The sequence below is a fragment of the Vitis vinifera genome, chromosome 8 (genome assembly GCF_030704535.1).
Source record: "Vitis vinifera cultivar Pinot Noir 40024 chromosome 8, ASM3070453v1".
Lineage (NCBI taxonomy): Eukaryota > Viridiplantae > Streptophyta > Magnoliopsida > Vitales > Vitaceae > Vitis > Vitis vinifera.
Genome location: NC_081812.1, coordinates 22,111,907 through 22,124,872, shown reverse-complemented (window position 1 = coordinate 22,124,872; position 12,966 = coordinate 22,111,907). Strand labels below are relative to the sequence as shown.

The window sequence follows — 12,966 nt, the reverse complement described above, 5'->3', positions numbered from 1 at the left end:
TCAATTTGTGTCATACCCTTCCAGTCCCAGAGTATAGAATTAGGAAACAGAAGTGGGGGTACTCCAGTAATTGAAGGAAGGGAGCTTCCCTATAAAGGCTTTGAGAAAAAACCCTAAGAAGCATCCCCATCTCTCAGTCCCATTCATTCACAATTCAAACTTGAAGCCCTGATGGGAGTGGTCAGGGCTCAGGGTTCTTCTTCATCTACACTTCTTCAAATCCAAAGAAATCTGGGTCTCACGGTCTGTCTCTTTTTTTTTTTCATTTTGATAACATGAGTCTGCCTCTTTGAGTAGCCATATGGCTTGTGATTTGGGTTCCATATTTGGCTTAGTTAGGAGGCACAAATCAAAACATATGGATCAAAAGTATCTTAGATTGATGCCTTGATCTTAAAAACTAAGGTCTTTTTGAGTGGACTCTCTTGTTACTTTCCCATCAATTGTCCTTCAAGCAGCCTTAGACATTCTTCCTCCAGAGAAAGGAAAAAAAAACCCCTTTCCTTATTTTGGCATTTTATTTTGATTTTGAATAGCCGCTCGAATAACCGGAAGGTGGAAGAAGAGCATCACCATTCGGTTCAGACAGTGGCTAATAACAAAAGGGGACTGATAAAAAGGTCCTCTTCCGAATCTGTTTGAGGGTAAGGAACCATTCTCTTCAGCCAGTCCTTTCCTAGTTTGGTTCGGATATTCTCTCTTATTTTGATAATTGATTTACATATGGGCAATCCAGAGCAACCTCTCTGGTGTTTTCCAGGAGGTTTTCTTGAAGCAAATCATGGCTTCAACCAGGAACCCTACTTGGACAGGCCCAAAAAAACATATTATCTGAATTAAATTTGGATTGAGCTTGGTTTGGGGCCCAAGCAAAACTAGCCCAGCCCAAATTTCATTATATTTATATAAAATATAAATGTATATAAAATTTGGATCATATATATAATCTAAATGGTATTAGTGGTAACACTGATACCCAATTTAATTATCATACTAAGATATTTTTATCCTTATAATGATATTTAAACTTAGTGAAGTTTTAATATAATTTCTATTTTTTGCTTTTAAAAATAGAATGTCTTATATAAGAAAGTAGGTACATTTATTGAACTTGAAAACACTTTCAAATTTTTAAAAAATTTAAGGCCCTTGTTTGGTAATTGTTTCCGAAAACAAGTTTGGAAAACAATTTTTGATTATGGTATTTAAAAATTATTCAATAAGCAAAAATAATAAAAATAATTAAAAGATGTTTTTAAAAATACCATGTTTTTTGTTTTTAATAAAAAAGCAAAAACAGATTTTAGTTGTCAAATGTATTTTTTTCTTGTTTTTATGTTTTAAAGAATATAAAACTGTTGTCGACAATGAAATAAGGAATGATTAATTGGTTTTACCCTTTTTTTTTACTGTAATAATCTTGTAAGTTTTTCTTTTACCTTGTTAAATAAGTCATTCTTTCTTTTACTTGCAACCTATTGTTTGAATAATCAATTTTGAACTTCAATTTATTCTTGGAACATTTAGGAAAAATAAATCTTATTTTTGAATTGTAATGGTGAACTTGGAAATTGCTTAGAAATGTCCTATTTTTAATTATTATTTTAAAGATTTTATTCATTCTATTGGTTGTATTAGTTATTATGAACTTGGAAGCCCAATCATACATACCCATTTTTGTAAAAGCCCAGAAAGAAAAAAACCCAAAGAAAAGCCCATTAAACTGTAGAAGAAGTGACCCCCTTTGATTTGGCTTGGTTGATTGTTGGTGGCTGGAAGTGGAAGGGCCACGCTGACATGAAATGCTGGCTGAATACAGAAGAGCCCAGGTGCATAGCACCAAACACATACTTCCAATGGCCCCCATCACATTCTTCATTTCCATTGAAAACCACCCCCACTCTCACGTTCACAAACAGCACCCACCCACTCCACACAACCCATGGGACCTCCCTTTCTGGGGTGGGTCACTCCCCAATAAATCTCTTTTGTTTTTATACTTTTGCTCTTCAACACCCTTGCATCCTTCCCTCTCATGTCCACTATGAAAATATCTCCACTCCATTGGCTTAATCTCATCACCCATGTTCTTTCATTTGCCCCAGAAATACATTATTATGCATCTTAATCATTCCCCTCCCAAGTCAATTCATTACTTGCCTAACCTTCCTTTGGAAAAGTCCACTGTCATCATCCTCCTACAATACATATTTATATGTAAAATAGGCAGTGGTTGACAAGTGGACAGGGCACTGGTGTCTAACTCCCACCCACAAAACAAGCATATAAGGAACCAACTTGTATGGTATGGCAGTTTTTTTATTATATAGCCAGAAGGGGTCCTATAATACAAACAGAAATAGGAATCTATATATGCACATACAGTAACAGATATATAAAGATCCTGCAGGTGCAGATCCAGGTGTCTGATAATTGTTGAGTCACAGCGAACCCATCTTGAAGATACTGCTCAGAGACCATCATAGTAGCCACCAAAGGTTATATGAGCTCTGGTGAGGGGAACTCCTCTCACTGCAGAAAATGCTTCATTCAATTGTGTTGCATGGTGAACCACTCGCTTGATCCTCTGCAACCATGTAATTAATTTGAGAAATTTGAAGAATTGTAAATAAAGAGAATAGAATAATATATTGGGGAAGAAATTGAATTGGGAATATGAAATTTATTTGAGAGGGAATTGACCTTGTCGTCAGTGATGATCTGAAACCGAAGCCTTTGGTTGTGTTGGTGGTGTTTGTTTCTTTGGCTGCTGGCGAAGATGATAATGCAGATGGTAGTAGCAGCAACCCCGAAGGAGCAGAGGGCACCGATCCCAGTTAAGCTCCACTTCCATACGTTGAACCGACCGCTGCTCTCTGTCCAACTGCCCTCTTCATCTTCTTTGATATCTGGGCCCGGAGCCGGTCCCAGATTATTTTTCTTTGATGGGTTGTGGGTATTCTCCATCTTCTCATCCTTCTCCTCAAACTGGAACCCACCCGCCTCGATTTGAGGCAGGATTCCCCTGCTTCCGGACTTGGGAGAGTCCATTTTCATGTCGACGAATTCATTTTCCTTCATTTTCTTGAAGAAAACTTGGGAAACCGTGTCTTGATCGGCTTCCTTCAAGGCTTCCAGGCTTGGAACCCTGATCACCGGCGGTGGCAGGGCCTCAATCTGGAGTGGAATCTTAGTGATGTGCTTCACAACCTCCTCATCAACGATTGGAGGTGGATCCAACCGAATTTGGAGTGGGAGAAGCTGCTTGGGCAGCCTCGGACTGAGAGGAGGAGGTTCCACCCAAGTCTCACGCTTGGGAGTTGGGCATATGAAGTAATTCATGTCGAAAACGCCCTTGGAGTTGGGATCACTGTCCCTGATGAAGATCTTCCTCCCACCGTCTTCACTGAAATCAAGAAACCCATCATCGGGCAGGTACTCCCACTCTTCAAGATCCATTTCATGGGGAGTTTGGAGTATGGAGCCTGGAGGAGCAGAAGAGACTGAGAGGGGGTTGAAATATGAGTTGGGTGTTGTGAATATTCACAGATCAAAGAAGGTGGGCTTGGAGTGTAGCGTCGAATTTCAAGCCACCGCCATGGTGACCCTTGTCACTCTAGGAGTGAAGAAGATTGAAGCCACCCCCCTCAAGGGCCGTGGGTAAAGGGATTTGTTTTGGGTTCAGAGCTTATCCTCACAAAAGATGACAACAGGAGAATGGTCCAGCAGGACCCACGTCTCCCTCCCCCTCCATTCCCCCGGATATTTCTTTTCAATTTTCTATTTGGGTTACCTCTAATTTTCTATTACCTTTATAGAATAAATTTATTAAGACCCAAATGCCACCTTGATTCTCGATCAAAGGTTCTTCTTTTTGTTTCTTTTCGGAACACCTTGTGGAGGAAGGTAGAGAGGTTTTTAGTTTCTAGTTTTTACCTTTCACCTTATGAGATTCTGTGACGAGGGCCCTTTCTCTCTCTTTCTTTTCTTTACTTTCTTCTCACATGGAGGTGGAAAAGGTTTGTCGGTTGCTTGCGGAGTTCGGCTTGGAACGACAGTGATGTGAATGAAGAGGGTTGTGATTTGTAAAGAGAAGAAAATATGAAAGTGAAAGCTATGACTACAGGATACAACTGTCCATCTGCTGGCCGATTTTATTTTATTCCACCTTGTATGTTTATTTAGGATCACAAGTTTAAATTGGGGTCTACTTATTCGAATTCTCCACTGCTTCACTATTAGGAAGAGAACAAATATATATATATATATATAGGTGGGTTATGCTTGAGAAGCACGTTTTCATAGGTTTGAAACCAGTGTGGGGTGTGGCAAAATTGCTTGTGAAAGGTGGTAAGGTGGGAGGCAAGCCTATTCAGGTCATAATTGCTATAAAAATGCAATAATGACTTATATTACACGTTAAGAAATGTGAATAAAATGAAAAATAAAAAATAAATACCAATTATAGACATGAAATAAGTCGAAGAAAATGTGGATTAGTTTTGGTGCTGCACGGCATGTTAAATAGTAAAATATATATATATGTTTATTTTTTTGGCCTTTTCCTTTTTATTTTCTTAATGCTAATCATTTCCTAAGACAAGACTAAGAATTCTATCAACAAATAATTTATTTTATATTATGATTATTGTTATTATTATCATCATCATCATTTGTATATTCTTATTATTAGCATTGATTTTGTTTCCTTGTTGTTTTCTTTTTAGTTTTTATGATCTCTTAATAGAATTAGTAATACATGAATGAGCTAGCCAAGGCTCTCTACAATTTTTCAAAAAAAAAGAAAAAGAAAAAAAATTCCTTACATGTAAATTTTTTTAGGAAAATAAAAACCAAAATAAAAAATTTGCCCCCTCTAAAAAAATAATAAATTTAATTTTAAAATAAAAAATAATGGTGGCTTAATATTATTACCAAAAATATAATATTTAATATTATTCATACTTATTTTTTCTTCAATATTTTTCCTTTTTATACTTATTTTTTATATTAGTTTAACTAAATCATAAAAAATAATATTTATTTAGTTCTTATTAACTATTTATATTTTTTAATTGAAAGTTAGAATATAATATAAGTCCATCAAAATCTAACCATTAAACTATTAGTGTTTTAGTGATTTATTATACGAAACATAAGTTAAAAAAAAAAAAACTTTACTTTAAATAATCTTAGTACAATGGTTATTTAATTTAATACATTTTCACGGGGCTAGAGATGTAATTTGGCCTGTAAAAGTCGAAGCCCGGCAAATCGTCATTATTGGACCGGAGTTCGATTGATTTTTTAAGGCCCGAACCAGGCCCATTTTCCGGCCTGAGCATTGATGCCTAAAAAATTCTTAAATTTTGCATTTAAAAGGATTTGATAAAACATATTGAAATGTATAAGTGTATAACACAAAACTAGACAAAATATATTTGTTAAATCTTGGGCTTGGTTGCCGGGATAGGATGGGACCATTTACATGCCAAGATTAGGGATGACAATCAGGAATGGCCGACCCCACCCCAATTATTTAGACATGTTCTCATCCTCATCCCCAAATAAAATAAAATAAAATAAAATACATTAAACAGGGACATGTGGGATGGGTATAAGAATTTTATTTTAAAGAAAAATATTTTTAAAATTTTATGTTTTTAAAAAAATAATTAAAATAATTTTGATTAATTATATATATAAATAGGACAGGGTGGAGTAGGATATTTATCATTTTTTTTTAAAGCTTGTCTTGTTAGGGGTAAATTGAATTCTCAAAAAACTCATCCATCTACTTTCCCTGGCCAAAATGAGGGCAATTCCAAAAGGACACAAATTTGGAGCTGATAAACTTTCTTTACATCTAGGCGTACATTCAGAGGAAAATTGGATAATATTTGAGAATTTGTATCGAATGAAAGTTTGAATAGAATAAAGGGTTATATGAATGAAAAATAGTCTCTTTGAGCTAGGGGACATACAAACAACGATGATAGGTCAGGGCTCCAAGTTTAGTTGCTTGGGGTCCCATTGTCGGCGAACACGTTCCGGATGGTTAGTCAATGGGTGTAAGGTGAAATTATTGAAAACGCGGGCAACCTAAGCTGATTGCTACCTTAAATGATAGTGACCCTGGATGTTAATCAGGCTAAGGCGTGTTTGGAAAGCGTGTTTGCATTTGACATAGGCTAAGACTTGAGAGTGGACATTACAACGCAAACCGGCTTGGGAAGCAGCAGACTGGAGGTAGATGAAGAAGAGTCGTGCTGGTTAAAACATTCTTATCCATTAACGCTTTTATTAATATTTGTTTCATTAGATTTAACGTTTTTCATTATAATTATTTTTAAAAATTACTTAGTATTTGAATATAAATTTAAAAAATTAATAATGTTTTTGACAATGTATTATATAATAAAAAAGTAATTTTTTATAAAATCAACTACTGACGATGGTGCTTTAGGCCGACCTTTAGCCTGAGTTGCAGCCTATTTCACACTGCTGAAGCCTGAATTTGATGATAGTCTGAAAAGAGAAGATGACCCATTTCTACCTGCAGGAATCTACATCAATATACCCATCACACATCAATTCTATTTGAGTCCTAATGAAACTTTTACAGTAAAGAGTTCGAACAGATGGAAGGGGGAGAGAAGAACCATACACTTACATTCCACTGTAGAGATGAAAATTATGTACGTGTGTGTGTGTGTGTGTGTGTGAGAGAGAGAGAGAGAGAGAAAGAGAGGGAGAGAGGGAGAAGATCTATATGCTTACATTCCACTGATGTGTAAAAGTAGAGATGTTCCTCCAAATGACATATTATACACAAAACACAGCTGTTCTCAGATTTACATGCTTGTTTGCTTCCCCAAAAAGAACCCAACTCAAAAAGGAAATTAAGGGACACTGACTTCAGTTACCATCACTAGTAATGAAATTTAAGAGAAGTAAAATCAGAGAGAGAGAGAGAGGGCGGGGAGGAGGGAGGGAGGAAGGGGGAGAGAGTACCTGTCCCTCTTCATCACGGCAGTATGTAAAAACTCTACATTAAAGCTCTTCCTACCCTGAGATTGACTCTCATAGAATCTCAAATTCCACCTCACGATGATGATCCAGATGATGAGGTTTCACCCAAAGAAACAGAAGCCAAGGAAGATGCCCAAACACGAGCACTCTTTGCACCTTCACGGAAGTTCCTGATTTTGCATAGTTTTAACTTGGCCCAAACCCTCTGCACATCAATCATGTTAAGGACACGCCCCAACATTTGGCTTGTCTCTCCAAATATTTCCAAGTTCAGATGGGGAACATACAACACCCAGAAAGCTTTTAGTTGAGACAACAACCCTGGAAATAAAGCCAAAACTACCCTTAAACAGAAGAACAAAATAGAGAATGCTAAGTAGGGTTCCCTTGTAAATATCTCCTTCACATATGAGCCATTCCATGGTTGCAAAATGGACTGCCCTTCAGATTTCTCAAAACTGATGGTTTGATCCTCAGCAAAATATTGAACTGGTTCAAGCCCTGCATAACTAACAGTTCGGTGAAAGGAACTAATTATATAAAGAAAACTTACAATCTCATGGTCTCAGCTCAGTTACAAGGAAATTAGGGCATTGGTCAAAGTTGCTTAGACTCTGCATGTGCCTCCTCTTTGACCAGTGACTTGCACTGAGAGTTCCTTATAACAGGCCAAGTCCATAAGATCAACACTTCCAATGGAGAAGCAGAAGATTAAGAGTGTTTGGACACCAAATCCCCACAAATATTTACATTTATTAGATTAAAAGAAGTACTTACCTGTGGTTTTCCTATAGAATTTGACTAGGGAGGGAAGATCTTTTGGACCATGATATCGCATCCTTGATGTCTGGTTCACTATTAATATCGAGGGTAAGCTATGGATTCCATATCTTGAGAACATGCTGCAATATGACACATACGAAGCAGGTGAGCAGACATGAAAAACAATTATTGAGATTGAGGGCAGCTTCAAAATGTGAAAAGCTAGCAGACTTTATTTTTTAATTTATCATTCTCTGTTTAAATAATAGCAAAGCAATAACATTGTTGAGGGAGTTATTAGAAAAAGCAAATGCCACTCCCTCTCAGGCAGAAGTTAGATGCGGCCAAGTAGTTGTTTGAGAAATATGCCACAAGCAATAGAAGTTGCATTCTAGACAGTCAATTTCAATTTTTTCATCAGTCAGATATAATCCAAAATAAGACAAGGACACATCAACATATGGAAATCATTGCAAACAACTCCTTCCTGAAGTTCTGCTTTCAACCACATTGGGTCAGGATTACTGTCCCCGAGGCCACAAATAAATTGAATCTGAAACACTAACTAGCAATGATCAATATACTGCATTTTCTAGGGCTAGATTATCCCGTGGAAATCATATAAAAGGTCAAATCAGCTAAATTTGATTCTCCCTAATCAATAAAGTGTTTGTCCCATATACATTCTTGTGGACTCCATTAGTTTCAACTCAGCTCATGTGAAAGAAAAACACAAGGAAATACTAGATAACATAGTAACAAAAGTCTCTCAACTTGGAAACTTTGTCTAGATTGAAGTTAACATTCAGAGCTCTTGGATTAATGTTTTGTTATATTTTCTAAGCTGGGTTTTTAGCTTTTTCTATTGATGTTCATAGCTTTGTGTAGGGAATTTCTCATTTTCCACATACTTTGTATCTATCCTTTGTTTGATTTATTGGGCTTCTTATCTACTCTGAAAATAAAAACATAACACTGATGCAGGTCCAGTTAGCAGCTTCACACCTTGGACTAGCTGAAGATTCCTTGATAGCCAAATGTTCAATTTGAGGAAACATGGAACTGAGGACTTCAAATTTAGGGCGCATTTTGCACGAAAATGGGCACCAGGAAGCATGGAAAAGTACTGAAGTAAAACCATTTCCTTGTTTGGAAGTCAAAGCTCTGTCAAGGAAGTTCCCATCCACCTGCAGACAATGAAAACAAATAACAATATTAAGAAATCTTCAGCTGAAACAAATTGCATACCAGTCTGGCATTTTATAAATTAAAATTGGTAGGAGGAGACTAAAAAGGAAAAATGTATTTCAAGGAAGAGAAGAAAGTAGAAGACTAGGATATCTTTAAGGCATGATGACTAAGATGTATACAAACTAGTTAGGATGAACCAGATACTTTGTTTATGTTATATGCATCAAGACATTGGGTTAAAGAGTTTGAAAGGAGTACCAATGATATCACAGAAGGAGTGCAACAGTTCCTTTCAGAGACTACTAAATGCGAACCACAAAGGAGATTTGGATTTATTAGGCTCAATAAAATAACCGTGCAAAGTTCAGAGATTTTGAAACTTACTATATATCTAGAGATTATAGGAAGTCTCTAGGACTAGAAGGTATTGCAATTGATGTATAAAAATGCATTGCTGTTAACCAAAATGATTGTGAAGATTGAAAAGGATTTGGAATGAGTCCTATGTTCCACATAACACTGGAATAAGCAAGCCATTAGACTAAAAAAATATTCAGTATTACAGAAATGAGGTTTCTGTTGAAATCTTAAGATGCCCTTGCTTTAAACTACTGTTATGTTAAGGCAAAAATGCTTAATTAAATGCCATAAGAAAACCTTGAAGGAAAGAAATCAATTCATTTGAAATCCAACATAGCTAGAACATGACGGAATAATTCAATGCAATGTCCAAACACCCCACGGAAAGACCAAATGAACAAAGAGACACGTATAATATAAGAATGAAGAGTAAGGTCACACTGATCATTCTGATATTAAACTTAAAAAAGTCAAAATATTAAACTTCAAAAGGCAGTCATTAAGCCTCATTATCTGCTACAATTCTATAAAGATGAGGAAACTACTAAGTTAAATGCATATCCCTGTATCAAATCCTTTCAAATCTCACCCAAAGAACAGCAGTCACTTTTCGACCAACACTCCCTGCAAACCTGCTAAAGTTGTTCACAATAGCCCTCAAAAGATAGCAAATCTGTAGCTTCCACACACATCATTGGTATGCCATCCCTACTCTCACAACCATATGCGCATGATACCATTTTTTCCACCACAAACTTCCTCCATTCTAATGTCCACAAACAGTTTCTTGAGAGCTCTGGATTCATCAACATTACCAGTTTATAATAAACCCAAAATCCAATCAAGAAGTTCGTACTCCTAACTCCTCACCAGGAACCGCCTAAAGAATGTCTTTGTAGCATCTCTGGCTTCAGAACCCCAAGAACCACGATAGCAAACATATATATGAAGCAGGCATGCTTGCAAACTGCTCTGCATTTGCTCCTTAAAAGTATGAACTCTTTCCACCAAAAGAAAGATTTTTATTTTTATTTTCTATTTAACAGGTATGATGTACACAATGAAAGTATATTTATGGGACATTAGACTCTTTGAGGCACTTCATTGATTAAATGTCAATTTGGTTTGTTCTGTGCATGTAGTTTAAAAAGGTAAAATCTTATTTGCAATTTTTCCAATAAAATGGAAAGTGAGAAAAGGCATATGAAAATGGTGGATTGGCATGAAATGTGTAGCAAAAAGCCATGATGATATTTTGTTAATTTCAAGTGTGTAACAAAAGAGGAATCAAAAGCAATAAAGAGCATGTTTAGAATTTTATTTCATTTTTTTGATAGGTAAAAAGGCAATGCCCTTGGAAAAGAGGATGTTTGAAATATTGGAATAGGGGATGACCATGGGAAACTCCATTCCATTTCCCATCGTTATCATGGTTGAATGACTTATTAGAAATGAAATAGCAATAGAAAATTCATTCTCATGGAAACCAAAACCCCAATCAATGTTAGGATTGGTTTCTTCTCTCCCACATTATATTGATATTGTGATTCACCTCCATTCTCATTCTCCTTCTCTTTCCCACTCCTGCATATCAAACGCATCCTAAAATTCAAGGCACAATTAGAGTTAAGTTAGTGGTTCCTTTTGGTTTATACAAAGTGACACCATATAACACCCTTCTGGATCAGAAGTTAAAAAGTTTCTCTTTGGTTTCAAATTTGTTCCTATATGAGCATACCAAGTTTGTATATAAATGTGTTTTCAATCATTTAATTCCATTGTGGCTCTCAATCAGCCCAAATTAATAAATGAGCCACAATAATCTTCAAAACCAAAACTTGAACTCTAAATGATAGATTCCATATTACAAATACCTTTTCTCAGCTAAACAATTTGTTGTTTAATTTGCTTCTCTATAAATATGAAAGCAATAGTAAATATTTAGATCCTGAGTAAACTTCCAAATATCCTTCATTAATAACATAATAGAATGACGAACGTTACTCCTTTTATTATAATAATCTATAACCATTTTTGAGTCACCTTCAATCCCTAGGTTTAGGATAAAATTGTTCTCGGCAGCTAGCAAGCTATCTCTTAAAGTCATACATTCCACAATAATTATTGATGTACACAACTACATCCTGAGTTTAATATCTTTTGCAACTCATACTACATCCAGACAACTTGCAGGCCCAAAGTACTGCATGTCTTTGCTTAATCATGAATTCCAGCTGAAATAAATAATCATAGGAAGAATGTATATCAATGACCTTGTTTCCATGCAGCTGGCATCCTAATAAACTCATACATGCTTACATCTGAGACTAAACCATAGTCATTTCCCTAAAATGCATCTTAGCGGCTCCTTTTCATGCTAAATAGTAAATACCCTACTGAATGCTCATCGGGAAATTAAATCTAACGCTCATCTAGCTAAGATCATCATTTTCTTCTAATAACACCACAGCACTCGGATTCAGACCTTCTAGACCAAGCAATATTCAAAGTCGTTATTTTGACTGTTCTTGAAAAGACAATTAAAATCGATACCCAAGCAAATAAAAGTCAAACAACAATATGATTCTTATTCCCCATTTTCAGACCACTAACTGCACCGCACAAATCAAACCCTAGTTTCAATAACAAATAACCTAATCCTCCGTTTGGTTGCCAGGAAAACAAAGGAAACTTGAAAGAAAAAGTCTCTAACCATTTATTTACATCGTTTGGCCTCAATTAAGCCAAATACTCCGCGTTTTCCACACGACCTAAATAATGCAAAATAGGAAGGCATTCAAAATCCTCTTTTTTTTTCTTTCTTTCTTTCTTCCTTTTTTATTTAGTCCTCCCTTTTCTCGGCAACCAGACAAACCCTAACAAAACACATGCGCAAAACAATAAGGCTAAACCGATCGAACACAAAAACACCACCGCACATCTCCGGCCCATGACCGACAACAATTAGACAAAATCATCATACAAAAAAAAAAGAAAACAAGAGACTAATTTGAAGATTCAATCTTAAAAAACACATGAGCGAGATCGTACATCGAGAAGCGCGTGAGATGAAAGCGAGAGCGGACATTGAGACTGGAGGAAGGCCACCAAGAAATCTGATTGAAGAGGGCAGACGGAGGAGGACAAGGTGCCAGGCAAAGAAGAAACCGCGCCGATGTAGAGGAAGAGAAGCCAAGCCACAGAAGTCGCCATTGGAGGAGGAGGTTGCACAGAGAGAGAATAGAGAAGAACACAGAGGATTACAACAGACACGGGAATAACTCGGCCATCTCCAATATTTTTCTTTCTTTTCTTTTGTATTTTTAAATTTATTGTATTATATTATCAAAAAATAAATAAAAATTCGAATTCTGGTTCTCTCTTTATCTCGCGTTCCCTCTGTTCGGTGATTGGGCCTCCCTACCAAAAGTTACGAACGTGGTCCCTCTTTTTTTTTTTTTCCCCTTTTTCTTTTTTATATTTATACGTGTTCACTATTTTTACACTAGAATATTCTTACTATTTTTAACGGAATAATAATTAATTTGGTCCTCTCTTTTATTTTCAAAATTTTAATAGTCACTGCTTTAATTTAGAAGACAGTGGGGATTTGTTCATAAT

At 36.1% G+C, this 12,966-nt stretch overlaps 2 protein-coding genes, 1 long non-coding RNA gene and 2 other non-coding genes across 5 annotated transcripts; 3 read left to right on the top strand and 2 right to left on the bottom strand.

Annotated features, from left to right (window-relative positions):
• The first annotated feature begins 33 nt into the window (after positions 1-33).
• Positions 34-2,923, top strand: LOC109122978 (uncharacterized). The gene is made up of 2 exons (XR_002030599.2): positions 34-243; positions 537-2,923. It is a non-coding gene; the product is annotated as an uncharacterized LOC109122978 (long non-coding RNA).
• On the top strand, positions 325-470 carry LOC132254226 (small nucleolar RNA U19). The gene has a single exon (XR_009466502.1). It is a non-coding gene; the product is annotated as a small nucleolar RNA U19 (small nucleolar RNA).
• On the top strand, positions 533-696 carry LOC132254236 (small nucleolar RNA snoR138). Its single transcript, XR_009466512.1, has one exon. It is a non-coding gene; the product is annotated as a small nucleolar RNA snoR138 (small nucleolar RNA).
• LOC100855285 (uncharacterized) lies at positions 2,287-4,212 on the bottom strand. The gene is made up of 2 exons (XM_003632670.4): positions 2,704-4,212; positions 2,287-2,587 (listed from the first exon to the last, which is right to left on the bottom strand). Exons 1-2 carry the CDS (start codon positions 3,457-3,459, stop codon positions 2,471-2,473), a joined length of 873 nt encoding a protein of 290 aa, XP_003632718.1. The 5' UTR covers positions 3,460-4,212; the 3' UTR covers positions 2,287-2,470.
• Positions 4,213-6,756: 2,544 nt separating this feature from the next.
• On the bottom strand, positions 6,757-12,786 carry LOC100253792 (5'-adenylylsulfate reductase-like 5). Its single transcript, XM_002276729.5, has 4 exons — positions 12,397-12,786; positions 8,800-8,981; positions 7,810-7,934; positions 6,757-7,533 (listed from the first exon to the last, which is right to left on the bottom strand). The coding sequence occupies exons 1-4, from the start codon at positions 12,556-12,558 to the stop codon at positions 7,106-7,108; spliced, it is 897 nt and encodes a 298-aa protein (XP_002276765.2). The 5' UTR covers positions 12,559-12,786; the 3' UTR covers positions 6,757-7,105.
• Positions 12,787-12,966: the final 180 nt, after the last annotated feature.